The sequence below is a fragment of the Dipodomys merriami genome, unplaced genomic scaffold, assembly GCF_024711535.1.
Source record: "Dipodomys merriami isolate MVZ:Mamm:240054 unplaced genomic scaffold, mDipMer1.0.p SCAF_6, whole genome shotgun sequence".
Taxonomy (NCBI): Eukaryota; Metazoa; Chordata; class Mammalia; order Rodentia; family Heteromyidae; genus Dipodomys; species Dipodomys merriami.
In genome coordinates, this window is record NW_027206179.1 from 11,349,049 (window position 1) to 11,375,072 (window position 26,024).

Sequence of the window (26,024 nt, forward strand, 5' to 3'; positions counted from 1 at the left end):
TGATAAACACGATAATTTAATCAACATTATTAATAACCTATTAATATATCCATCATTGATGACATTTGATAAGAGTAACTAGCATCGCCTAATGACAACATAATTGTTAATAATAGTCAATGATAAGCATCATAGTTAATAAGCGATAATATCTATCACAGTGTATTAATATTTATTATCATAATATTTGTTATTGTTATCGTTATGATTATTCCAAGAAATCCGGGCCAGGCCCAGTGTCCTTTTCCCTCCCGGCCTGCAAGGCGCGCTCGGAGCGCCTCTCAACTCCACCGCGCTCGGGGAGCCCAGAGTTGGGCCTGGGAGAGAAGGTCCGAAACAGGAACAAAGGACAGACAAAGGGACAAAGGACAGACACAGGGACAAAGGCCGAGGCCGCAAGGTCCGGGCGGGAGCCCAGCTGAGCCCCGCCTCTAAACTCCCGGGCTTCAGCCCCACGGGAGGGGAGAGGGCGCTGCTTTTAACTTAAGAGCTGATTGGTTGCCCGTGAACTAGAGTCGACAATTTTGATTGGATGATTGTAATGATTGACCGCGCCTGTTCCTGGATATGCTCATTGGCTGATTCCGACTTTGAGTGGAACCAGCAGCTTAATCCTGATTGGCTGTCCCGGAATCCCGCAGCGGCTGCTGAGTGGTGGAAGGGGAAAGGTAATGCTCGGTGGGCGGGCTCTCCTTTAGGTCGAGCGGAGACCGTGCCCCGGGGCGCGGGCGAGTTAACCCTTCGGGGACTGACGCGGCGCTTCGGGCGCTTTCCCTCCGGGTCCCCCCCGGGGCTGCTTCTCCACCTGCCGCCTGAGGGTTTCCCCGGGCCTCAGTTTCTCCTCTGTTCCTAACTACGGAGCGCACTGCGTCCTTGTAGAGCTGGAGGCCGTGGTCCTCAGTTTCCCCGCGGGTTCCAGCAGCCCTGACCACCGTCCCCTCCGCACCCCGCAATCGCCAGGATGCAGCCCCACAGGCCGTGCGGCCACTAGGCAGGTCCGGGGCCTCAGTTTCCTCGGCCGGACGATCACCGCTCTCTGGCTTCCGTTTCCCCAAATGATCCGGGAGGATTGATCTTTTTTCCTGACTCTCTCGCGCGCGGCCTCAGTTTCCCCGCCAGTCCGCCGCAGGGGCCCTCCCCCTCCCCTCCGCCCTCCAACCCCGCGGCGGCGGCCCCGGGAGGCGGGGCCGGGTCACGTGCGGGAAGAAAGCGCGGGCGCGGCCATGGCAGGTAGGTGGGCCGGGCTTGGGGCGCGGGGTGTCGGGGCGCGGTGGGGCCGGGCCTCGGGGTGCGGGGCCGCTGCAGCCTGTCGCTGCCCCTCCCCCTCATCCCGCAGCCCCGGAGCCGCTGTCCCCCGCGGGCGGCGCGGGCGAGGAGGCCCCGGATGAGGACGAGGACGAGGCGGAGGCCGAGGACCCCGAGCGGCCGGCGGGGACCGGCGGGGGGCGCGGCGGCGGCGGCGGCGGCGGCGGGGCCGGGCCGGGGGTCTGCGGCGGGCTGGGGGGCGCGCTCACCCGGCGCGCCGTCACGCTGCGGGTGCTGCTCAAAGACGCGCTGCTGGAGCCCGGCGCCGGGGTGCTGTCCATCTACTATCTGGTGAGCGTCCCCAGCCCATCCCTGCTCCTGCACGACGGGGAAACTGAGGCCCAGGACTCCCTGGACGTGCCCGACTGTGGGGGAGGGGAATCGGAGGCAGTAGCCCCCCCCCCCCAGGAGTAGTATAGTGACATCTAGAATCTAGGAGGATTTTGCTGTCCTTGAATTACTGTAGATACTGCTGAGCTATATATCCCTAGTCCTCTTAGTTTTTCTGTTTGTGCGTTTGATTGCCTTTTTTGGGGGGGAGAGGAGGGGTGGTTGTGTCAGAACTGGGGCTTGAACTCAGGGCCTGTCCTTAACTTTTTCACTCAAGGATGGCCTCTACCACTTGAGCCGTCACACCTCCGCTTCCAGCTTTTAGCGGGTTCTTTGGGGATAGGAGTCTCCTGGAATCCCTGCCAGGGGCTGGCTTCAAATGCCCGATCCTCAGATCTCAGCCTCTTGAGTAGCTGGGATGACAGGCGTGAGCCACCAGCTCCTGGCTGCTTTTTTAAGACAGGATCTTGCCAGGTAGCCTATGTGTGGAAGTGACAACCACAAACTACCATGTCTGGACTCTCTAGGACCTGCTGGGAGCCAGGCTGTGTGTGGTTGTCATGGATACAGCAGTGATGGAGATTGACATTTCCCCTTACCTGTAGGCGCTCTCGCAGTTCAAAGGCAGAGGTTGGCCTGGGAGGGTTCACTGTAGTTAGTGGAGAGTGTCTGGCAAACTCCAGGGAGCATGTGTTTAGGAGGACTTCCATGAGGGACTCTGCTGCCCGCATTCAGCCAACCCGTTTGCTGCTACAGGGGAAGAAGTTCCTGGGGGACTTGCAGCCGGATGGAAGGATCGTGTGGCAAGAAACTGGGCAGGTTTTCAATTCCCCCAGTGCCTGGGCTACCCACTGCAAGAAGCTGGTCAACCCAGCCAAGAAGTCCGGCTGCGGCTGGGCCTCCGTCAAATACAAGGGCCAGAAACTGGACAAGTACAAGGCCACCTGGCTCCGACGACATCAGCTTCACATGGCGGTAGCTGCCGTGGATGAGGTAAAGTCCTTCCCAATGCGCTGTTTGGTGAGGAGGGTTCAAGCTGGGTTAAAGGGAGGGCACCATCAGAGCACGGAACAGAAAGAGAGGGAGCTGGTGCCTGAAAGACTCTGGGACAGACTGTGTTGGAGAAACAGTTAGAAAGGCCCTGTGTGGCAGGAGCAGAGGGATCAAGGAACCGAGAGACCGGGGAGAGGTAGGGAGGGGACAGGGTGGGCTGTGCAGGGCCTTGGGGCAGGACTTGGGGCTTTGACCCTGAGCGAAAGGGATTTCACACTCATGGGTTCCTCTGGTGGATATTGTGGGAGAACAGGCTGTGGGATGTGGGTAGGAGCTGGAGACCCCGCTAAAGCTATTGAAGTGGTCTTGCAAAGTGGAATCTGGCCGCTATCAAGTGGTAGAGTGGGCAAGTTCTGGTTTGTTTGTCTTCCACAAATAGATCTGATAGGATTTATCAATGAGCTGCCCTGGTGTGGGCATTCCATGCCTCTATTCACTCTCGACCCCTAGTGGTCAGTCTAGATAACGACAACTACAGCTACAGTCTGCTGATGGGGAGGGAGGTGGGTGAGGGAGGGGGGCAGTCCATTGACAGGGTCACTCTCCCACACACATTCTGCCAGAGCCCCGCCAGCGAAGGGGAGGAGGAGGAGCTGCTGATGGAAGATGAGGATGAGGAGGTGGTGGCGGGGGTCTCAGTGGAGGATAAGAACCGGAGACCTCAGGGGAAGGGCCTCTCGGAGCCTGCACACTCAGGTGAGGGCAAGCAGAAGCAGGAAATCAGGATGGGGGACGAGACTGGGGTGGGGGTGGGGTGTTGATCTTCCCTAGCACCCCACCACCAGATTTCGCTCTGCCTGAGTTCTGAAGCTCTGATGCTGGATTTGGCAACCTTCTCCCTTATTATGGGTTCCTGAATTCACTTGACTGTGTGTGTGTGTGTGTGTGTGTGTACCCAGCCTGGTGCTTGAACTCAGGGCCCTGCAGTCTCACTTGGCTTTACTTCTTTTTCCTTTTTTTGACGCCAAGCTCCTGGGTCTTAGAACGCATGGACTTTGCACTGTCTCTTAAGATTTTTGTCACTCAAGGCTGGTGCTCTACCACTTGAGCCACAGCTCCACTTTTGTCTTTGTGGTTTATTGGAGATAAAAATCTCATGGATTTTCCTTCCCTGGCTGGCTATGAACTGTGATCCTCAGATCTCAGCCTCCTGAGTAGCTAGGATGACAGGCGTGAGCCACCAGTGCCTGGTCTGATTTTAAAAATCTTTATATATTTTTAACAAATCTCACGTGTCTCTGCTACCTTTCTGCCTGATTTTCCAGCCTAGTGCTGTTTGTTTTTTCTTGAGTTGCCCCTTGTTGTATACCCAGACTGGGGTGCAGAGTGGTTGACATTTCTTCTCTCCTGTCTCCAGAGGCCATGCCCCCTGGGAAGCGGGTGGAGAGCAAGCTGCGGGTGCCCGTGCGCTACTGCATGCTGGGCAGTCGTGACTCTGCCAGGTCAGATGCCCCACCCCCCCCCCCCCCCCGGAGGCAGCCCAACCCTCAGCTTACACGGAATCCTTGTTTGGTGTGGGGGAATGCCAGGGCAGGGTGGGCAGGTGAGGGAAAACATGGGCTTCCTGAGACCATGGGACCCTCCTGGCTACTCCAGGAACCCCCACACCCTGGTGGAAGTAACTTCCTTCGCAGCCATCAACAAGTTCCAGCCGTTCAACGTGGCCATTTCCAGCAACGTGCTCTTTCTGCTGGTGTGTGACCAAGCTCCCAACTCATCACTTAGTGAGCAGGGCCAGGGGCTCTGGGCCTGGACCAGCCAGGAGGGGAAGGGGTTCAAAATGTCCACTCGAAGACCAGTGTTGTGTTTGCTGCTCATAAACAGTAGGTGCTCAATAAATGTTTGCTACTGGTAATCAGTGAGTGAAAAATAAATGTTTGTTTCTGTAATTAAGAAGTGGGGGAGGGGGTAGTGGGGCTACTCAGGAAGCTGAGATTTGAGGATCACCATTCAAATCCAGCCCAGGCAGGAAAGTCTGTAACATTCTTACCCCCAATAAACCAGAAGTGGCGCTGTGGCTGAGTGGTAGAGCGCTCGCCTTGAGCAAAAGAGCTCAGGAACAGCTCCCAGGCCCTGAGTTCAAGCCCCAAAACCAACACACAAAAAAAATAAAGGGGTGGGGGGAGGTGGCTGGCTCAAGTTGGGGCAGGAGCCCCAGCCTCTGCCTTTCCTCCCAGGACTTCCACAGTCACCTGACACGGAGTGAGGTTGTGGGCTACCTCGGGGGCCGCTGGGACATCAACAACCAAAGTGAGTATTGGGGACCCGGTGGGTAGGGGGCATGGAGACCGGGGTCACTATTTGGGGCTTCCCTGTCACCCCGCAGTGCTTACCGTGCTGAGAGCCTTCCCGTGCAGGAGCCGGCTTGGGGACCCTGACACTGCGGCCAGCATTGAAGAGGAGGTGAGGGGATCACTGCGGGGGGGGGGGGGGGGGGGAGGAGAGGAGGGGAGAGACACAGCTGTCCCGGCCTCAGGTTTTGTTTTGGTGCTAGGAGCCCTCTACGGAGCTGCACCCTAACCTTGCTGGGGAAGATTGTCTCCCCCACAAACAGACTTTTTCTCCTATCTGCAAACAGCTTTGTCCTTGTGTTAAATCAAGAGAATGTGGGGTACAGCAGGCCGAGTGTAGATTCTGAGCACTCTTCATTTTTGTGTCAGAGCTTGAACTCTGGGCCTGGCTCTGTCCCTGATTGTCTCCACTCAAGGCTAGCGCTGTACCGCTTTGGCCACAGCTCTACTTGCAGCCTTGTGCTGGTTCATTTGAGACAGGAGTCTCATCCTCAGATCTCAGGCTCCTGAGTAGCTGGGATGACAAGGCGTGAGCCACTGGCCTATTATGGTGGGTGTAGTGAAGGTGTGCCCAGGGCCCCAGGCCTGGCACATAGCAGGCCCTGGCCCCTGAGCTCCCTGGCTTAGCCTTGGCTGTGCCTCTGCCTGCAGATCTACCAGAGCCTGTTTCTGCGGGGGCTGTCGCTGGTGGGCTGGTACCACAGCCACCCGCACAGCCCGGCGCTGCCCACACTGCAGGACATCGATGCGCAGATGGAGTACCAGCTGCGGCTGCAGGGCTCCAGCAATGGCTTCCAGCCCTGCCTGGCCCTGCTCTGCTGTGAGACCTGGGGTGGAGGGTGTGGGGTGTGGGGAGCAGCCTAGACCAACTTACCCAGCACACGCTGTCTCTTCCCCCAGCCCCGTACTATCCAGGCAACCCGGGCCCTGAGTCTAACATCTCCCCCTTCTGGGTGATGCCGCCCCCTGAGGTAGGCTGGCCTCTGGGGGAGGCTGGGGGCCAGGGAGGGAGGTTGTGTGGGTGACAGACAAGCCAGGGCTGAGGTGGGGGCACCGTTTGTCACCTGTTTGTCGCTTCTCTGAAACGGGGACATGATGGCCACTCACTGAGCTTTCAGTGAGCGCTTCCTGAGCCGGGTCTTGTTCCATGCCCCCTCCCACTCCGGGGCAGAGGTCAGAGTCAGTGGGGGCCTCTCTGACCATGCGTGTCCCTCCCAGCAAAGGCCCAGTGACTACGGCATCCCCATGGATGTGGAGATGGCTTATGTCCAGGACAGTTTCCTGACCAATGACATCCTGCATGAGATGGTAAGCTCCCTCCCGGCCCGTGCTGCCGTGTGTGTGTGTGTGTGTGTGTGTTGTACATTGGAAAAGTTTGCACTGAAATCCTAGCTCCGTGGGAGCCTGAGATCTGAGGATGGAGGTTTGAAGCCAGCCCAGGCAAATAAATCCGACTCTTTATCTCTAAATAACCAGCCAAGAAGTGGAGTCAAGCATGGCTCACAGGGGAGAGCCCCTGCTGTCAGCAAAAAAGCCAAGTGAAAGCACAAGGCTCTTCTTAATTCAAGCCCTGGTACTCTTTTTTTTAAACGAAAATGCCAAAAGTTGAACGTGGTCCGTCCCAATGGCTCCCATCCCCGCTACTCAGGAAGTGCAGATTAGGAGAGGAGAGGAGGCCAGCCAGGCAAAGTATTAGTGAGATTCCTCAACCTACAAGCAGGGCATGATAGTATATGTCTATCATCCATCCACCCATCCCCACTATGTGGGAAGTGTAAACAGGAACACCAAAGTCCAGGCTTGCTGCAGCAAAAAGAAAAAAAAAAAAAGGAAAAGAAAACCGAGACCCTAACAACAACAAAAAGGGCTGGGGCTGGGGCTCAAGGGGTAGAGCGTCTGCCTTGCAAGTACGAAGCCCTGAGTTCAGAGCCTGTAAAAACCGAAGTGGGAGGTGCTCACCGCCTCTTCCCTGTCACCAGTGCCACTGATGTTAGGAGCCAGGCTCTGGGCTGTCCTGGCTTAGGCAGGCGTGAGTGGCGGTCCAGCCTGGTGCCTGTCCTTCTGTCTGCTGGGTCTGGACTCTCCTTCGTGGTGCCCGGGTTGGGAGGTGGAGGGAGGAAGGCGGGAGGCCCACTGGAGAGAGGCAGGTGCGTGACCTGTCTGCAGATGCTGCTGGTGGAGTTCTACAAGGGCGCCCCGGACCTCGTGAGCTTCCAGGAGCCCTGGAGCCAGGAGCACAGCTACCTGGACAAGCTCAAGGTGAGATGCGCAGAGAAGGCCGGTGCTCTGCTTCAAGGCCCTGAGACCCCTGGGTGGTTGGACATACCACCACTTGGGACGCGGCTGCCTGCTCCCAAGGTGAGCCCAGACTGGGGCTTCTCCAGCCTGTGGGCTTCCTTCCCACCACCTTCTCAGGGCAGCAGGGTGAGGTCCAGCCTGTAAAATGCAATGCAGGCACCCCGGGAGGACCTGGGGACACAGCACCGCCTGAGCAGCCTGCCCTGGGGTTTCAGATCTCCCTGGCCAGCAGGACGCCCAAGGACCAGGGTGTGGGCCACGTGCTGGAGCAGGTCTGCGGTATCCTCAAGCAGGCCGGCTGCCCCTCGTCCCTGTGACTCAGGCTTGGATAATAAAGCGCAAGCAGCTGGCAGCCATGAGCATCGCTTTGGTGTGGGTGGTGTGGGCAGGCCAGCAGCTCCCCACTCCCCTGGCACCCAGTGAATCCCCTGGGGCTTAAATCCTCACCCTCATCTGGCCACAGGCTGAGGTCTCCACCCCCCCACCCCGTGCTCCAAGATGGGGCTGTGTCAGCTCTGTGTGTGTGTGGTAGGGGAGAGGACACGGAGGCTGTAGAAAGACGTTTAATACTTTGTAAAAATGAGGAGTACATGGCTTTGCCTGGACCCGGAGCAAGTTGAACTTCCTGTGGTCAGGGTGCCCCCCAGAGGGGCCGGGCTGGGGGGGACTGCAAACCTGGACCCCGGCCCCCACTCAGCCAGTGCCTTGGTTCAGTGAGGGGAGGAAAAGCTGGGCTGTGGCCCGGCGGCGGGGGGTGGGGGTGCGCACTGGCAGCTGTCTATGGGGGTGATGCAGGGGTCACCACACACAGCGGTGGGGCGGGGCGGCTCAGGCAGGGGACATTCTCTTGGAAGCCTGTGCCTGGTCCCGTGGGAGGGGTGCTCAGCTGGTGGCCGCGGCTTGTGCCAGAGCAACCCCTCGTGTGATCCGCCGAGGCCCGGGCTCAGGCTGGCAGGCGGGTACTGCTGGAGGGGTGAGGACCCCGGCACCCAGCAAGTACCTGGGATGTGTGCAAGATGGGGGTGAGGTGCCCCGAGCCGCCTGGAGTGAGTGGGGGGGGGGCAAGGCCCATCGCCAGCAACGGGCGGGAGGGGATTACAAACTGGGGTGTGGAATGGCCAGGGGGCCACACCCAGTTAGGCTGTGGGCTGGGCCTTGTGAGTCAAGGACAGTGGACCTGGGGAAGGGGCTGGAGGGTCCCCTTGGAGTTGCCGCCCGTGGAGGGGCAAGAGGAACGTTAGTGTTTCTAGAGCACCTTAGTGTTAGCCCCACGTGGAAGGAGCTCCACACACCGCCTGCTGCTGCTGAGCCACGGTGCCCACGTAAACAGGAGCTCACCTGCCCGGAGGTGGGAGCTGAGCCGCCTCGTGGAATGCGATCGCCCGGGTGGGGCCGGTGGGGCTGGGCGGCGTCACTGAGGCAGGGGCACGAGCACCTCCACGTAGCTGAGCGGGAAGAAGCCCGACTGGCCGTGCAGCATGCCCTCGTACCAGTTCTCGTCGATCTGGTTGGTGAGCGTGATGAGGTCGCCCTCACGGAAGCCCAGCTCGCCGTCGTTCTCAGGCTCGAAGTCATACAGGGCCTTGCAGCTCGGCTGGTCCAGGGGCGCTGTGGGATGGGGTGCCAGGTGCTTTGCTCTAAAGTCAGCCCCCCCCCCCGCCCCATGCTATGGCCCTGGCCGCCCCACCCCTTCCTCCAGTGCTCTCTGGAGTCATCACAAGAGGCCACTCACGCATGCTCCTGCTGGGCGTCTGGATGGGCTTCTCGGAAGATCGGAAAGACGATGAAACTCCTGGAGGACAAAGGGGAGTGAGCCTGGCCCAGGACCACAGTGCAGAGGGCGGGTGCCCCCTCCCCATGGCTCCCAGGGGTGGCCCGCATCACCTGTGGTCTTGGGCGCGGCGCAGGGGAGGCCCCCGTTGGACTGCTCAGGCTCCCCTAGGTCAAAGGACTCCCGGGGCCTGGGCTTGTACTCACGCCTGGGGCGCGAGGAGGCGTCCCGCACCCTGTGGGGAGTCGAGTGCTGGGCACTGGCCAAGGCACAGCCACACCCACCCAGTGCCTGCCCGGGACCGGTCTGGGGTGGGGAGGGCCTCCGTAGCATGACGTGAGGCACAGGGCACCCACAGGCCCTGGCTGAACCTCAACGAAGGCTCTGGACCAGTGCCCCAGTGTCGGGCACCTCCAGAGGCTGTCCACTGCCCTGTCCCCCCCCCACCCCCGTGCACCCACAAGCCACCATGCCCTCACAGGGCTGGGCCCGGCCAGCCAGCAGGAAGGAAGGCACAGAGGTGTCCTGGGCCAGCGGCTGGGGTGACCCCAGCTGAGTCACTGACTGAGGGTGACCGCTGGTTTCCTCTGTGGTCTCCATGGGGTGGGGGTGGAGAGGGAGGATGAATCGAGCAGGCCTTGCTACCTTCAGGGATCCCTCAACACGCCCAGAGCTGAGACAGCATTGGATTCACACCAGGGCTGCCTAGGCCGAGTGCAGTGCCTGCTTCCACAGGCAGAGGGCGCAGGCAGCCCGGGAGCCTCTGTGCGTGCATGGTGGGGGGTGGTGGTGGCATCAGGGCTTCAGGAGCAGTGGAGGGGCTTACCGGCGCTTTAGCTTGCTGGCCAGCTCTTCGAGGATCTGCACAGCCTGCCGGTGGTAGTCCAGCTGTGCATCCACCAGTGCTGAGAGCTGGCTCACCTGCTCGATCTGCGGGAGCAGCAAGGCTGAGGCCACCCTGCACAGCCACCCTCTGGAGGTCCAGAGTCCGCCCTCCCCGCCCCCCCCCCCCCCCGCAGTGGCTAGGCTGCTGCCCCACGCACGTCAGTCTCCAGGAGGTTGTGCATGCTGGTCTCTGCCACCTCCTTGGACTCCTCGAACTTCTCCAGAGCCTGGCGCAGCTCCTCGTCTGGGATCTTGCCCTGACGCTTCTTCTTGTAGTCAAAGTCCAGCCGGCGGCCCTCCAGCTTCTTCAGGTGGTGCTGTGGGCAGCGGGGCAAAGTCAGCAAGCGGCCAGGCCCGGTCACCCTGCACTACTGGCCTGGGTGGGGGACAGGGCTGCCGCAGGTGGCACACCTGGATCTCCTTCAGGTCCTTGTCGCACAGGTTCTGCAGCGGGTCGATGAAGTTCTGCTTGACCTCTATGTCCAGGGAGTCCTTCACCTCAGCCAGGCGCTTCATGGACTCTCCTGCGTCCAGCAGGGCATCTCCTGCGGGGAGGGGAGGCTGTCACGGGGGGCTGCCACCCCTGGCAGCGCAGTGCTCCACAGCCCAACACGGAGCAGGTGGGACTAGAAGCCAAGACCCCCCCTGCCTCCCACCTTGCCTTCATGGCACTGGGCTGAGGGATGGCCGGCTGCGCAGCCCCTCTGTCCCCACATGGAAGGTGGTTACTGAGCCCTGTCCTAGGACAGTGCCTGGCAGACAGCAGTGTCCATCTGCACTGGGACACGTGGACCCTGTGGGTCCCCCAGGTCCCCCCGGCCCTGGGATGCCCCGCTCTCACCGAAGTTGGACTCGCCGCCCAGCTCCTTCCCGTGGCGGATCATACACTCGCCCAGCAGCCCCTCTGACTGTGGGTAGCCAGGGTTCTTCACCTGGCCCCGGATCTTGGACACCGTGTTGAGCATCGTCAGCTTGGCCCGGGAGGCTGCGAGGGGAAATGGCGGGTCACACCCACCTCCCAGGGAGGACGGCAGAGGCTCCTTCCTGTCCCTGGTCAAGGTGGGTGGGGGAGTGTTGCCCCAGCGACTGCAGGCCAGCAGAGGAAGTGGTGCTGGCCACACACCGGCACAGCCTCTGGGGCTCTGGTTCAGCCAGGCCTCCAGCCTGCCCATAGTGGGCACGGCAGCTACAGCCCACTCATCCCATTTCAGAAGATTCCTGGGTGACAGGAGGGCAGACCTGGGGGTGGGGGGCAGTCGGGCAGGCTGGCCCCCTACCTGGGTTGGGCTGTAGGTACTCGATGGTTCTGACCAGCACTTCTGTCACCGCCTTGCTGGTGACATCCACCTTCTGTGGAGAGAAGCAGAAGGTGGTGGGGGCTCCGGCCCGACGCCTCTCCCCGTCCCTCGCCCACACTAGACAACATGGGGGAGGGAGGGGCTGTCACTCCTGGAGTCCACTGATGGAACTCCAGCAACCCCCCACACCACTGCGGTCTGTTGGCACATCCACGGATGCCAACTGTGGGCGTGGTGTCTCACAGCTCCGCTGCCTCACCTTCTCCATCTCTTTGAAGTCATCGTCCAGCTTGGTCCCCTCAGCCCCGCCGACCTTCTCGCTGACCAGCTTGAAACAAAAGAGAAAGCTCATTAGCCAACCACATCCGAGTGAAAACCAGCAGTGCGGGTGGGGCCGGGCAGTGCTGTGACACCAAAGCCAGGGACCCACCAAAGGCCCCTGGCGAGGGCCACACAGCCCCGGCGCTACTGAAACACACTGCAGTGGTGGCTCCAGCCTGCTGAGGGACCAACATTAAAAATCCAACTTGCAGCTGGGCACCTGTGGCTCGTGGCTGAGATCTGAGGTTGGCAGTCTCAGGGCAGCCCACAGAGGCATCTCTACCTCTAAGGCACTGTGCTGGGTGTGGTGCGGTGCTGTCATCCAGAAACCATGTGGGGCCAACAAGCAGCCAGTCACTGAATGGCAACCAGGCAGGCGCGAGACAGTGGCTTAAAAATAACCACTGCAGGGGCTGGGAAGGGGCTCAGTGGTAGAGCGCTTGCCTTGCATGCCTGAGGCCCTGAGTTTGATTCCTCAGCACCACATAAGCAGAAAAAGCCGGAAGTGGCGCTATGGCTCAAGGGGTACAGAGCTAACCTTGAGCTGAAGAGCTGAGGGACAGTGCCCAGGCCCAGAGTTCAGGCCCCATGACTGACAAAAAACAAAATAAAAGCCGGGCGCTGGTGGCTCACGCCTGTAATCCTAGCTACTCAGGAGGCTGAGATCTGAGGATCGCGGTTCAAAGCCAGCCCAGGCAGGAAAGACCGTGAGACTCCTATCTCCAATAAACCACCAGAAAACCAGAAGTGGCGCTGTAGCTCAAGTGGCAGAGCGCTCGCCTTGAGCTGAAGAGCTGAGGGACAGCGCCCAGGCCCAGAGTTCAAGCCCCACGACCAACAAAAAAATAAAAAAATAAATAAATAAAACACTGCAAAAAGGATCGGAGGGGTGGCTCAGCAGTAGAGCCCCTGCCTGGTTACTTAAAGGCTAAGTTCAGACCCTGATACTGAAAAGAGGGAAACCAGCGCATTGACACTTAGGCTGGACCGCAGTGCAGAGGCTAGCACAGCCTCCCAGGTGCAGACCCGGGGCACGTCCCTAACCACACGGTTGCAGAGGGCCCTCCACAGGCAGGGACCGTGAGGATGCCCAACAAGGACAGGCACTCAGGGATGGCAATGAATGGGACCCGACCCTCTGGGGACAGAAGGGCCCTGGGAGTGTAGCTGGCACCAGGTGTGGCTGCTCAAGTACCTCCTGCAGGGGACCTGGGGGCTGCCCACCCTTCTTCCTGTGTCTCAATGGTGACCAGTTGTGACTCTTCTAAAATACGCCAGGACTAGAGAAGGGATGACCAGGCCCGCCCATGGGGACGGAAAGGTCAAAAGCACTGAACGGGGCATTTCCAGTGACACCTGCCTAGGCACTGTCTGCCACTGGCTCCACAATGGAGCGGAGACACCCCCAACCAGGAGCGTACAGCTGGGCAGCGCTGCAGTCCTCTATCTCCAGGCTGAGGGGTTCCTAGGCCCCTGATTTCCCCCCATCAAAGGATCTGGCCTCCAGGATGGAGTCTCACCGCCTGCCTGGCCCAGCACTTCCAGATGCATCATCCTGGTCTTGAAGCCAGGAAAGATCTTTCTAGCCATCGGGGTTCATGTGACGTGGTGGTCTGTGCCCCCTGGCCTGGGAGGGTCTTCTGGGCTCCTGGCTCTCAGGCCCTGTCCACTAGGGGTGGCTGTCAGGAAGCTGGCAGTCACGGGGGATACTGAACATCTGGGGTCTGGTCTCACATACGCATGCATGCACGCACGCACGCTTCCGCAGGCTTGAGATCAGAGCAGCAGAAGGCACAGATGGTAACCACACTGGGTCCACTGAGTCTCCTGACTCAACTGCTGTGAGGCGCAGGCTGGGCACTGTGCAGACCCAGAATGCAGGCAGTGCTACACACACAAATGCACAAACATGCACGCACGAGGGGACGGTGAGGGCCTCAGCTCTCAGAGTCATCTCCTTGTCCACGCCCAGCAGAAGTCTGGGCTGGGGACAGGAACAGGAGCCCACACAGGGGAGACCCCGTCTTTCACAGTCTTTCTGTATCAGCTCTGTTCCCAGGGCAGTTTCAGTTCTCTTGGTTGGGTGACAGGATGTCCTGAGAGCCAGGTGACAGGGGGAAATAGGCCAGTAATGTGAGAGCAGTGAAGGCAGGCGGCGGGCCTCGAGGCCACTTCCCCTCCACAGAGCTCCTGGAAGCGAGCCTGCTGATCCCCTGCATGGAGCTGCTGGCCACACACAGGTGGCACTGCGTGATAATGAAGGCTGGGGTGCTGCTCAGCGCCTTATGTGCTGGGCCCTAGATTCCATTCCCAGCACTGCAAACAGAATGAAAAATAACAAAAAGGCCTTGCAAAATGCACACAGTTATAACCCCAGGTACTCACGGAGGTGGAGACTCTATTCAAGGCTCAGCAAAAGCTACATCCCATCTTAGCCAATGAGCTGAGAGTAGAAGTGCGATCCCAGCTACCGGGCAGGCCAGTCCTGGGCCAAAGTTCTACACCTGACCATAAAAATGTGAGCTCTCCGATCATGTAAAATACTTATCAAAATGAACTTTAGGGGCTGGGAAGGTGGCTTAGTAGTAGAGTGCTTGCCTAGCATGCATGAAGCCCTGGGTTCCATTCTTCAGTACCTCATAAATAGAAAAAAGCTGGAAGTGGTGCTGTGGCTCAAGTGGTAGAACACTAGCCTTGAGCAAAAAAAACGCTCAGGGACAATGCCTAGGCCTTGAGTTCAAGCCCAGGACTGGCAGAAACAAACAAAAGAAAAATGAAATAAGTATGTAAGCAAGCCAGGCAGTGGTAGCTCACACCTGTAATCCTAACTACTCAGGAGGCTGAAATCTGAGGATCACAGTTCAAAACCCAGGCAGAGCAGAAAAGTCCTTAAGACTCTAGCAAGGGCTGGGAAGGTGGCTCAGTGGTAGAGCGCTTGTCTTGCATGAATGAGGCCCTGAGTTGGATTCCTCAGAACCACATAAGCAGAAAAAAAAAAAAAAGCCGGAAGTGGTGCTATGGCTCAAGTGGTAGCGTGCTAGCCTTGAGCTGAAGAGCTGAGGGACAGTGCCCAGGCCCAGAGTTCAGGCCCCACGACTGGACCCCTCCCCCCCAAAAAAAGACTCTAGCAAAAAGCCAGACAGGAGGGAGTGGCTCAAGTGGTAGAGTGTCACCCAAGAAAGAAAGCTGAGCTCAAGGCTCTGAGTTCAGACCCAGGTATTGGTAAAAACCAACAATAACAATGAAAGGCAAGGGTATGTTCTTAGTGGCAGAACACCTACTTAGAGTGTGGGGCTTGAGTTCCATGCCACCCCAGTAAAAAGACTTTTTTTTTTTTTTAAAGGAGCAAATCAGACAAAGCAACATTCTTTCAAAGGCTGGCATTACCCAGAGTGCTGGACTTGTAGCCACCACATAAGCATGAGGAAGGAGAGGAGGAGGTGCTGGAGACACAGACCCAGCATGTCCGGAAGATGTGCCAGGCCTGATCAGGGGGCTGTGAGGGGCAAGCCAGGTGGGGTGTGGGACTTCTCTCCAGGCAGGTGCCTTTGGTACTCTGCCAGCCGCCTGTGGCGTCCACTTGGCGGTGTCCCAGGGAGCAATTCCAATCCTGCCTGGTTTGGCTAAAACCAGTGGAAAGCCTGGCTACTTAATCATCTTGGCAGGGAAACCCGATCAATAAGACATGGAAAATAAGTGGGCCAGTCTGCGCGCTTGGTGCCAGGGGCAAGTCAGCATCGACGACGAGGAGTTAAGGGAGAGGCACACAGTGGCCAGGAGGCTGGGGTTTGTGAGGAGGCCAGGGCTTCCCAGGGCTCCTGTGGAACCACATAGGGCAAAGATAAGGACAGCACCACGGTGGGTGAGGGGTCCTCCCTCCATCCTCCAGCCTGACTGCTGTCCACAGATGGCCTGCCTCATGTCCACCACAACCATGGGCTGGTACTAGCCCATCTTCATGACTGACTGTGTCCATGGATACCGTGAGCCTCTGTCTTGGCCTTGAGGTTTCCCCTGGGCAGATGGAGGAAAGAACACAAGGCAGAAGAGTGACACGGAAGAGGTGGCAGGGACCATGGCCCTGGATGCACAGGGAAGACAAGAGCACCACCTCAGGGGGGCCATGCAGGGCCCAGGCATTGACTGTGCTACCCGTCATACCTACTTCACCGTGCCCCATTTACAGAAAGATGGGAGAACTCAAAGGGAGCTCCGAACAGCGGCTGACGCCTCTAGCCCCAGCTCTTGGGAGGTGGGGATTGAGAGGATCACAGTTCAAGTCTAAGCCAGGCAAAAAGACCCCATATCTCAACCAACAAGCCAGAGGTGGCGCTGCACACCTGTGATCCCAGTTCTGTGGGAGGCATGACTAGGAGGATCATGGTCCAGGCATAAACTCAAGCCCTTCCATGAAAAATAACTAAAAACCTAAAAGGCTTGGAGGTGTGGCTAAAACAAAACCACCACAAGCGCCCCCAAAGGCCCTAGAGCTCTAGACTGCAGGTGAACAGCCCCCAGGCGTGAGGACGAGAGCTATGCGCACAGGGGAGCTGGGGCATGCAGTAGCACCATCGCAAGGGAGCAGGCATTAGATGGCTAAGCATGGGCATAATGGAGCTGAGCCGAGGGAGGCCCCCAGACCATCCCTGGCGGGGATGAGGGGGTGGGAAGGGAGGAAGGGAGCGTGGATCCATTCCTCGACTCCTGAGTGCTGCCTCCCTACTTCCTATGACAATCATTGCCCGCTGAACACCAAGCCCCAGCAGCGGTCAGCCCTGCTTGTGCCCCAGCTCCTGACTCAAGGACACCGGGCAGGATATCACAGGTGTCCACTGGCGGCGTGCTGGGCTCTCAGAAGGGAGCTGAGCTCTGCTGAGGAGCCTGCCAGTGCCCCCAGTGCCACCCAGAGGATGTGCAGAGCCAGGCCCTCACGTGGGGCTCCACCAGGACATGCCTGCCTCAGGGGCAGCGCTGGCACTGGGTGGCCTTGAGCTTCCACGTGACGGAACTGCAGAGATTCTGGTTGCTGTAGCCTGGAATGTCTCCTAAATGGAGCAGCACCAGGGTGTGTGTGTGTGTGTGTGTGTGTGTGTGTGTGTGTGTGTGTGTGTGTGTGTGTGTGTGTGTGTGTGTGTGTGTGTGTGTGTGTGTGTGTGTGTGTGTGTGTGTGTGTGTGTGTGTGTGTGTGTGTGTGTGTGTGTGTGTGTGTGTGTGTGTGTGTGTGTGTGGTGTGTGTCTGTGTGTGTGTGTCTGTGTGTGTGTCTGTGTGTGTGTCTGTGTCTGTGTGTGTGTACAAGGCCCTGGAATACCACGGTGGTGGTGGGTCAGGCTGGAAGCAGGGTGATCAGAACAACTGCGCATCACCAGCTCTTTTAAGTATTTGGGGTGCTGATGCCTGGAGATGCTCCTCTTTTGAAATAGGGGAGGTAATGCCCTGCCAAGATGGAACCCCAGGGCAGGAGCCCACATGTCCCTGATGTGCTGGAGCCCACTGGAGTTCCATTGTGGGGGAATGGAGCTCCTTCCTGTGGGGACTCCTGACCAGGCGCTGCTAGTGCTACTTGGTTAGGTCCCGGGCGAGCCCTCCATGGCTTCTGAAGGTGTCTGTGGACCCAAACACTGGTGGTGAGAGTAGGACAGGACACTGCAGGCCCAGGGTGTTCTCTTGGTGGGAGAGGCAGCAGTCCCCTGGGCCTGGGCTGGCGGCCTACTGGCGTGGGTCCTGAGAGCCTAGGTCCCTCACACCCCCTAGACTGAAAGCACACACCAGCTGTGGAAGCCTGGCACCGCTGGGGCTGATCTCCAGCCTGAGGACATCATCTGCCATGCTGCGGCTTCCTGGTGGGTGCCAGATGGCCTGAAGCTCCTCTCCTGGCTGCTTGGGATCAAGGAGCCTGTCAGGCTGTCTTCCTGCTGCCCGGGCCTCGCCCCACCAGCAGCGACATGGAACAATCCCCCCCGGGGCCCAGTGTCTCAACAGCTTCACCCTTGCCCCCTGACCTCAGACGGCCCTCAGCACTGCTTCTTGGTCTCACCAGCCTTGCACCCCTGCCTCACACCCAGCTCTCTCCTGTGCCCATACTGTGCACTGGGTGGCAGGGCGCCCGTGGCTCTGGTTTCTGCCATCACCTGCACAGTGTAGGCACCCCTCAGGGCCCCAAAGCACCTGGCCCACGGGGTGTTACCTGGCAGTTAAGAGCTGATAGCTGGCAGGGACCAGCTCCCCTTCTTGCTGCCCACAGGAGCAAGCACTGGAGTGAGCCGGACAGGTGTGGCAAGGGCCCTTTCCTGATGGCCAGTCCCTGCCGTAACCAAGCTGGGTGCAGGCACTGGCCAATGCTCCTCCCTTGGAGGTGACTCTGCAGTCCCAGAAATAGGGAGGTGAGGCTGCCCACCCGCCTGGCCTGTCCCCTGTGCTGGTGGAGGATAGGGCAGGCTGAGCAACTCAACCCAGAAGGGGCCCTGGGCAGCTGTCCTCCCAAAGCCCAGGACCTGGCCCATGGGCTGTCCTCACACTGTGCTGGGGTGTGGCATCAGCAGGCCCATGGTTCACTGCTCCTGGGGACTTTTGTGGGGAACCTGCTCCCTATCTACATGAGCTTGGCTGAGGTCCAGCTCCAATGCGAGCCATTCCTGGGGTTTCCACTGAAACCACAGGGATTGCCCAGAAGGCAGAAGTACCAAGCCACAGCAACTCTGGCACTCCTGGCCAGCCAGACACTGGCTCTGAGGGTGCCAGGGCTGGTCCGGCAGACCATGCAAGAGACCGCACTCCTTTCCACCTACAGAAAGGGCCCAGCCCAGGAACACCTATGCTCGCCACACAGGGGAGCAGATTTGCAGGCAGGCGCCGGCCCTCCATCCCTGCACCCCAGGGACACAGGGACAATATCCAGAGGGGCTGCTATGGCAGGGCAGGCCTGGAGCTCCAGTCCCCAGCATGTGGGGCCCACGTGGCAGCTCAGGCCAGCAACAGCACAGGCAGAGGCAGGTCTCACCAGATACCCCCAACCTGGGAAGGTGGCTCGGCCCAGGACACGGCCGGCCAGGTAAAGAGGGCAAAGCTCCGGGTCCTGTGAAGAACACAGGCGCCTCAGCAGAGCTGGCCCTGGCCTCACAGAGACACTGAGGAGACACAGCTCTTGGCCTCAAGACCCAGCTGAGCTTGAGGTGCAGTGGCTGCCAGAGAAGCTTCTCCTAGAAACAAGCTGCATCTGGAATGTTCTCCAGAGCAACAATGCCCAGACAGAAATCAGCTGGGTGCACTTAAGTTTTTCAACCTGGGGTTAAGGCAGGAAGGCTGTGGGTCAAATGCTGGTAAAAAATCAATGTCAGACGAAAAGTTCTAAAAGGAGAAACTGAAGCCACAAACAAATGAAGCCATGAATCCCTGGGGGCCCTGCCAGGCATGAGCGCCGTGAGCACCTGCTGGGGACTGCAAGGTACAATGCTGTCCCCGCATGCGCAGGGAGGATGAGGTGTGTCCCAGAACAGATCTTTCATCGATGGCGGGCTGATGCAGAAGGCTCTTCAGGAGAGCCTGGAAATGGGGCCTGGCCATCCCAGGGGACTGCAGAGCTGGGGAAAGTGCCACCCACACCACCTGCATTAAACCCTGGGAGGAGGCAGACGGGCACAGGTGGGGGGGGGGGTCCCACCAAGGGTCAGGTGCTCCCTTCAGGACTAGAAAGCCAGGTGGCAGATCAAGGCCCAGAGCCCCTCGCCAGTGCGAACACAGATAATACCTCTCCAAGCCTAAGACCCTTCTACCTTTGTGTACGTGTCAGTCCTGGGGCTTGAACTCAAGGCTTGGGCGCTATCCCTGAGCTTCCCTGCTTAAGGCTAGCCCTCAACCACTTGAGTCACAGCTCCACTTCCGGGTTTTTGGTGGTTAGTGGGAGATAAGAGACTCACTGCTGGGCTTGTTTCAAACCTTGAGCCTCAGATTTGAGTCGCCTAAGTAGCTAGGGTTATAGGCTTGAGCCACCAGCGCCCAGCTCCTTCTACTTTTAAAGACCTAATTAAAGAGAAACCTGGTCTGAATCTCTCCTGAATGACTAGCCCCTGCCTCCTCGCTGGAGGAGGGACTTGGCCACTGCTGCACCCCACACACAGTCTTTGCCCTGCGGTTCTGAGAGTGTGACCCCCCTGCTGGGGACTTGTGCCCTGCTCACAGAGGCTGTTCCAGCCCCTGCCCATCTCCCACTGCTGTAATTCCATTCTCAAGTCAGCACAGCCTCCAACGCAAGGAAGCGCTCCCTGAGAACCTAGCACCCAGTGATGATGGGATATCTAGGGGAACGCAATGTACCCCAGCTCTGGGCAGCCCAGAGGACAGGACTCCTCCTCCAAGGCCCCTCCTGTGGGCCCGAGAAGCTGGCTCTAGCTGAGGTCATCTATCCATCACAGTGGGCTGTCACAGCCCCAGGACAGTGTGGGGTAAGAGGAGGGTGAGGGGAGGGAAGTACCCTGCAATCAGCACCACCCCGCCCTGCCCCCACTGGGGTCTGCCATCCAGCCCCAGTCCCTGGACATCGGCCCCAGGCAAAGGGTCATGGTGCTCCCACTAATGCTGCCCTTTAACCTAGTGAGTCAGGCCTGAAAGCCTGGCTGGGGGAAACTCAGAAAGGAGACGCCCTGGGCAGAGGAGGGAGCTAGCTGTGGGCTGCTCTGCCCTTCCACTCACCCTGGGGGTGGCCTTCCTTTCCACAAAGCTGCCCCTTGTGCCCTAGGAGGGATGCCTGCGCACACCAACCCAGGAGGCTCCGGGTGGGCAGGGGCTATTCCCTTCTAAGAGAGCCTTAAAGGCCACAGAGAGAAAGGCACCCCAGGACTTCCTTACCACGGCCAATGTGCATTTGAGTAACACCCACATGGAGCCCACCCGAACGGGTGCTTCCAGCCAGCAGGGTGGGCGCCTGGCAGGGCTGGTGGACATAGCTCCACACCCAGTAAGGGCTCGGGCAAAGCATATTGGTTGGAATCATATTTGTTGAGACAGTAAGTGAACAGCTTTGCCCTTGGGCGGGCTATCAGCAACAGGTCAAAACAGCAGTGTAGCCATGAGGCAAGGGCAGGTGGCAGGCAGGTGGCTGGCCTGGTAGCTCTACCACAGGCTATGCTTGGCACTGCCAGTCAGTCTAAGCAGAGTGCAAACTTGGGGGCAGTAGATCACTTGCCTGGTATGCATGAGGAGACCCTGGGTTCCAGCCCCAGCATCACATCAACACACACACACACACACACACACACACACACACACACACACACACACACACAAACACTATACAACCCTACCAACTCTGGCCGCTCTCCGCTAAGCTGAGTGTCAGCTGGGGGAGTCTGTCCTGAGGGTAGAGTGAGGAGGGGCTTTAGCCCTGTCACATGGCTGCTGTGAAGAGGCTTCATGGCGACCCTTCTTTCCTTTTTTGCTCACACAGGGCTTTGGCCTCAAGGTCTTGTACACTTGACTGTCTTGCTTGCTGATTGCGGATGCTCCACCATTTAAGCTTTTTGTTGGTTAACTGGAGGCAGTCTCCTCCACTTTGCTTCCCCAGGCTGGCTTCCTAAGTAGCTTAGTTATAGGCATGAGCCAGCACTGCTTGACCCTTCTGTTTCAGGCTGGCTTGGAACTCTTGATCCTCCTGCCTCCTCTGCCTCCCAAGTACAGGCATTACAGGGGTATACGACCCCACCAGCCCCAGGTCAGGGAGTGAAGCTGCCAGAACTCCCAGAACCAGTGCAACACAGCAAGGCTCATGCCCCAGACACATGTGGTGCTGGCTGGGGGAGCACCTGTGAAGTGGCAACAAGGAATGTGCACCAAGACCAGTGGAGGCTGGCAGAAAAGCCCCCCCCCCCATCCCGGGCATAAGCAGAGGGCAGCTCGGGCCTCCCCAGGAGCCTGGAGAGATGCCAGGACAGGGTGCGTGCCATCCTGGCGACAGCTCCCTCCTCCTCATTCCTTCCTACATCCATTTCCAGCTGTCCTCCAACGCTGCGTCCTGTGTGTCATCCCGGTGTCCTTCCCACACAGGAGGGCGCCTCCCCCCAGGGCTGTTTGTCATCAGTCTGAGCCATCACCACGCACATCTGGAACAGCTCCTGCCCTGGGCTGACAGTCAGGAGCTGGTCAGGTCCAACCTTCCTTCCTGTTCACGCAACAGCTATTTGTTATTTTTCCATGCCAGGTGAAGGAGAGGAAGAAAGGTGAGTATGTGGAACTTGAGTGTACACATGAATGCCAGGAAGAGTGAGTGCAGGAGGGAGGCCCTGCGTGCTTGCAGGAGGAGGGCAGGGCTGGGGACAGAAAGGCAGGAAAAAGGAAACATGGGGCTGCCCTGGAAGCATGGCTGTACGATTTAACCGGAGTGTGGCTGGGGCCTGTAGGCTCAAGGGTAGGAGAGCATTGTGGAGCTTGGAGGTGCCCACCACCCTTTCCACAGTTTGGGCTTTTAACACAATGGCCAGGACCCTGTTGTAGGGCTTCAGAGCCACAGGGTTACCTGAACATTCTAGTTAAACGGCAATGGCTGAGGGAGTGCTGGGTCTGCTGGTCCCTACGGTGGGACTCCAGGGCCCCTGGGGCCAACTTCTGTGGAGCTGAAGAGCTGAGGGAAGTCAGAGGAAGCACCACTCTTGGCAATGTCACCTACGTTGGTGGTCAGCGCTGGGTCCTAACCTTGCTCACTTTGGCACACACACCACTGCTGGGCTGTGTGGAGTGTCCCCGCGAGGCCTGGGCACTGAGGGGTGGCACTGTCAGGGGGTGGTGAAACATAAAGGGATGGCCCTGGGGAGGCCTTTAGGGTGGACCTGCAAGGGGATGGGGGGCCCCAGCCCTTCTCCTTTTTGTTTGCTCTGCCACACACTGCTGCCGTGGTGAGCAGCCACCCCACAGGTCTGCCACCTGTAGCTCTGTCACCCACCATGGCCTAATGGCCTCAGGTCTTCTGTGACAGAAGCGCAAAGCTGACGCACAGCTGGCCCTCACCCTCGGGGAAGCACAGGGCCAGGGCTCCGTGAGGCTCTGGACACAATGCTTTCATCAGGGGTCAGTACGTGGCCTTGCTCTGTGCATAGGGAAGAACCCCTTTTATTTCCTCACAGAGCAAAGGTTCTCTGATACTTTTTCTCTGTGATGCTAGTCACAGCCTTGGTGCCTTAGGAACACTAGATGGTGCGTGAGTCCCAAACAGCAAAATCACCAACCAAACACACAAGAGTATGAGAAGTGTGGCACTAAATAGACTGCGGAAAAGATGCCCTGGGGTGCAGGTAGGCCCTTGGCCTGGCAAGGTCAAGTCTAACCCTAGCCCTGAAAAAGAAAGGTGCCACCGTATAGCTAGCTCAGAGCTGGGGCAAGCGGCCAGCTGCCCTTTCACCCAGGCCCTCGCTGCTGTGAGCTCATGCTGCTGGCACTACAAGTAAATCTCAGAAAGTATTTGCAAGCTGGGCGCTGGTGGTTCATGCCTGCAATCCTAGCTACTCAGGAAGCTGAGACCTAAGGGTTGTGGTTCAAAGCCAGTTTGGGCAGCCTCATAGTTTGTGAGACTTACCTTCTCGTAGGTGGACCTGTGGCTCAAAGTGGCAGAGCACTAATCTTGAGCAAAAAAGCTCAAGGACGGCGCCCAGGCCCTGAGTTCAAGCTCCACGACCAACAACAAAAAAAAGTATTTGCAAATGCTAAGTCCTGGGGAGCCCAGGAGACCTAGGAGGAGAGGATTTTAGGGGACTCAGCCTCTGAGTGAACAAACTGAAAATAGAGGTTCTTGCGGGATTTCACAGGCCAAACTGAGGTCTCAGAGCAGGGAATGGCATGGTTGCCCTCAGTTCCCCCAGATGTGAGGCCACACGGTGCAGACCCTGGCTTCGAACGCCCCCCTACCTTGCTGGCCAGGAGCCCAGGCACAAACAGCACAGGGCAGCTGAAATATCACACCTTACAAGTACCCATACACCTGACACCCCGCAGCTCTGGGGCCAAAGTTTTAGGTCACACAAGTCAGATGAGCTGTATTGTTTCCAGGCTAGGACTCCTAAAGGCCTGCATGGTTACATAAAGGCAGGCAGGCTCTTAACCTGACACAGGCCCCAGGCTCCTCCTCCCGCCCACTGGGGAACGAGGGAAAGCTCTTCTGAGCATCTCCCCCATATCACCCCATATGTGGCTGCAGGAGGAAGGATGCACAGTGGTTGTGCAAGGGCCTGAGAGAAAGCCACAGAGCAGCTAAGTGCACCGGGTCAGAGTGCCACCAACTCAGCCCCTGCAGCCCACCAACAGCACCCAGCCAGAGAAGCAATTCCAAAGAACCAGCCAACCATACAGCCCATTTCAGTGAGGTGCAGACCAGACATAGTACTGCCTCCTTCCTGCTCACAGGGCGGCATGATGCTTGTGGTTCATTTATACTGGGTGGTGGGCACGGACTATGGCTGTCATCCCTTTGGTGCCTCTTGAGGTGGGAAACACCTCATGACACACACTTAGCAAGGAAGGGACATGCCCTTGTGGTATGTGGGCTGAGTGTAACTGGCTCAGTGGAGGGTACTCCCCACACCTGGGGCTCCCAATTCCTCCCAGCACCCTCCAGCTCCACAGCTTCTCCTGGGAACCTACAACGTTCTAGCAGGTGAGCTCCAAAGCTCACAGCCCAGAGTGTGCCAGGATAGAGCTTCCCAGAGGGCCTGGGGAAAACAGCCCTAACACCAGGCAAAAATGACATCAGACCATCATATCAGCCCCACCCAGGGGGGCCCACAGCGACTCCTGTTTCTTCTTGGGGGTGAGACTCAGGGCTGATGGAGTGGCAGGAAGGGGGAAAGCAAGAAGCACTAGACTAACTCAAAGTGTTTTGTTATGATGTCTCCAAATCTTCTTAAAATGACAGCAAGGAAGAGTTTCACCCCCAGGGAAAAGGAAAGATGGGAACCAGGCCAGAGTGGGTCAGGATGGAGAGATTGTACCCAGGGTGTCCCCAAACAGAAAGCACTTGTAAGTAGAAGCCTGGGTGTTAACTGCTATGTGCAGGGTGAGGAGAGGGGCAGGGGGGACATGAGTGGGAAACTGATATGCAGGGTCCTTGTAGGGTCCTCCAGGGAACAAGTTAAGCCCCCCAAAATGACAGAATTGCCCTGCTTAAAGGAAGCAGGACTATTAAGGAATCTATACACACAGAAAAATGAATGCAGGTGGGAAAATATGGGTAAGAATCAATCTTGGGAATGTAAATCAGCGAAGCCACTAATGAAATCAATATGGAAGTTCCCCAAGAAACTAAGCAGAGCCACCACCACATGGTCCTGTTCTGCAGCTCTTGAGTGCACAGCAGAGAAACGTCAGCAACATGCAAGAAGACACTGCACACCATGTTACAGTGGCACTATTCACCACAGTGCACCAACAACCAACAACCAGGTAAAGAAAATGTATTAGCCAAAAAGAAGAATGAAATTACAACTGGAACTGGAGGGTTTGGGGAGGTTTTCTTTTTGACATATTAGAGTTTGAATTCAGGGCCTTGTGCTTGCTTGGGCCAACTCCACCAGCCCAAAGAGGATCATCAAAGTAAGTCAACTTAGCTGGATGCCGCTGGCTCACGCCTGTCATCTTAGCTACTCAGGAGGCTGAGATCTGAGGATCACGTATCAAAATCGGCCCAGGCAACACCACCCAAAAACCAGATGTGGAGCAGTGGTTCAAAGTAGTAGAGTGCTAGCCTTGAGTGAAAAAGCTCAGGGACAGCGCCCAGGCCCTGAGTTCAAGCCCCATGGCTAATAAAAACAAGTAAGATAAACCAAGGTTAGAAAGACGAGCAACCATGTTTCCACTCATATGTGGCATGTAGACCTAAAAAAAAAAATATGGCATGACTGTAAAACAGTACTGGAGTGGGGGGTGGATGGATAGGTGGGGAGGGAGAAAGGAGAGGATAAGAGGAACGTGTGTGAATATTACAGAAGTAAACTACAGCTATAGGTAAGTAAATGTAACATAACCCAGTAAACCTCTTTAGAAGGGTGAGAGGTCAAGAAAGAGCAATAGTGAATTTGATCAAAGCACTTTATATGCTTTGATATCACAGTGAACCCCCTTTGTACAATTAATTACATTAATAAGGAAAAGGCTGGGACTCACAACTATTATATCTTGGGTTTGATCCCCCGTACCATAGAAGACAACACACACACACACACACACACACACACACACACACACACACACACACACACACACACACACACACACACACACACACACACACACACACACACACACACACACACACACACACACACACACACACACACACACACACACACACAAAACAACCAAACCAACAAGGAGAAAACAGGGCTGGACTGTGGCTTACTAGCCAAAGCCATGGAATAATATATAGGAATATCAGTATGGCAACACCCAGCCAGCCAGGCCTGACTCAAGGTCTCACAGGGATCTGGCTGTCACCAAGT

At 57.8% G+C, this 26,024-nt stretch overlaps 2 protein-coding genes across 2 annotated transcripts in view; one reads left to right on the forward strand and one right to left on the reverse strand.

Moving 5' to 3' along the window:
• The first annotated feature begins 692 nt into the window (after positions 1 to 692).
• Positions 693 to 7,636, forward strand: LOC138813935 (MPN domain-containing protein). The gene is made up of 13 exons (XM_070002529.1): positions 693 to 1,230; positions 1,337 to 1,596; positions 2,392 to 2,628; positions 3,252 to 3,384; positions 4,046 to 4,130; positions 4,285 to 4,381; positions 4,866 to 4,938; positions 5,015 to 5,091; positions 5,631 to 5,799; positions 5,880 to 5,950; positions 6,198 to 6,287; positions 7,146 to 7,238; positions 7,493 to 7,636. The coding sequence occupies exons 1-13, from the start codon at positions 1,224 to 1,226 to the stop codon at positions 7,592 to 7,594; spliced, it is 1,494 nt and encodes a 497-aa protein (XP_069858630.1). The 5' UTR covers positions 693 to 1,223; the 3' UTR covers positions 7,595 to 7,636.
• A 197-nt stretch (positions 7,637 to 7,833) lies between these two features.
• LOC138813936 (endophilin-A2) overlaps positions 7,834 to 26,024 on the reverse strand; it is a 28,669-nt gene continuing 10,478 nt past the window's right edge. Inside the window, exons 2-10 of the mRNA XM_070002530.1 lie at positions 11,491 to 11,559; positions 11,211 to 11,283; positions 10,775 to 10,918; positions 10,345 to 10,478; positions 10,092 to 10,250; positions 9,875 to 9,978; positions 9,162 to 9,283; positions 9,010 to 9,069; positions 7,834 to 8,885 (exon numbers count right to left, since the gene is read on the reverse strand). Coding sequence (XP_069858631.1) covers positions 8,689 to 8,885; positions 9,010 to 9,069; positions 9,162 to 9,283; positions 9,875 to 9,978; positions 10,092 to 10,250; positions 10,345 to 10,478; positions 10,775 to 10,918; positions 11,211 to 11,283; positions 11,491 to 11,559 — 1,062 coding nt within the window. The 3' untranslated portion in view covers positions 7,834 to 8,688. The remainder of the gene's footprint in view (positions 8,886 to 9,009; positions 9,070 to 9,161; positions 9,284 to 9,874; positions 9,979 to 10,091; positions 10,251 to 10,344; positions 10,479 to 10,774; positions 10,919 to 11,210; positions 11,284 to 11,490; positions 11,560 to 26,024) is intronic.

Excerpts from the sequence above, each read along its gene's own strand:
- LOC138813935 (XM_070002529.1), top strand. Across the intron at positions 2,629-3,251 it reads CGGTAGCTGCCGTGGATGAG|AGCCCCGCCAGCGAAGGGGA; the intron begins GTAAAGTCCTTC and ends ACATTCTGCCAG. Across the intron at positions 4,939-5,014 it reads CTGGGACATCAACAACCAAA|TGCTTACCGTGCTGAGAGCC; the intron begins GTGAGTATTGGG and ends GTCACCCCGCAG.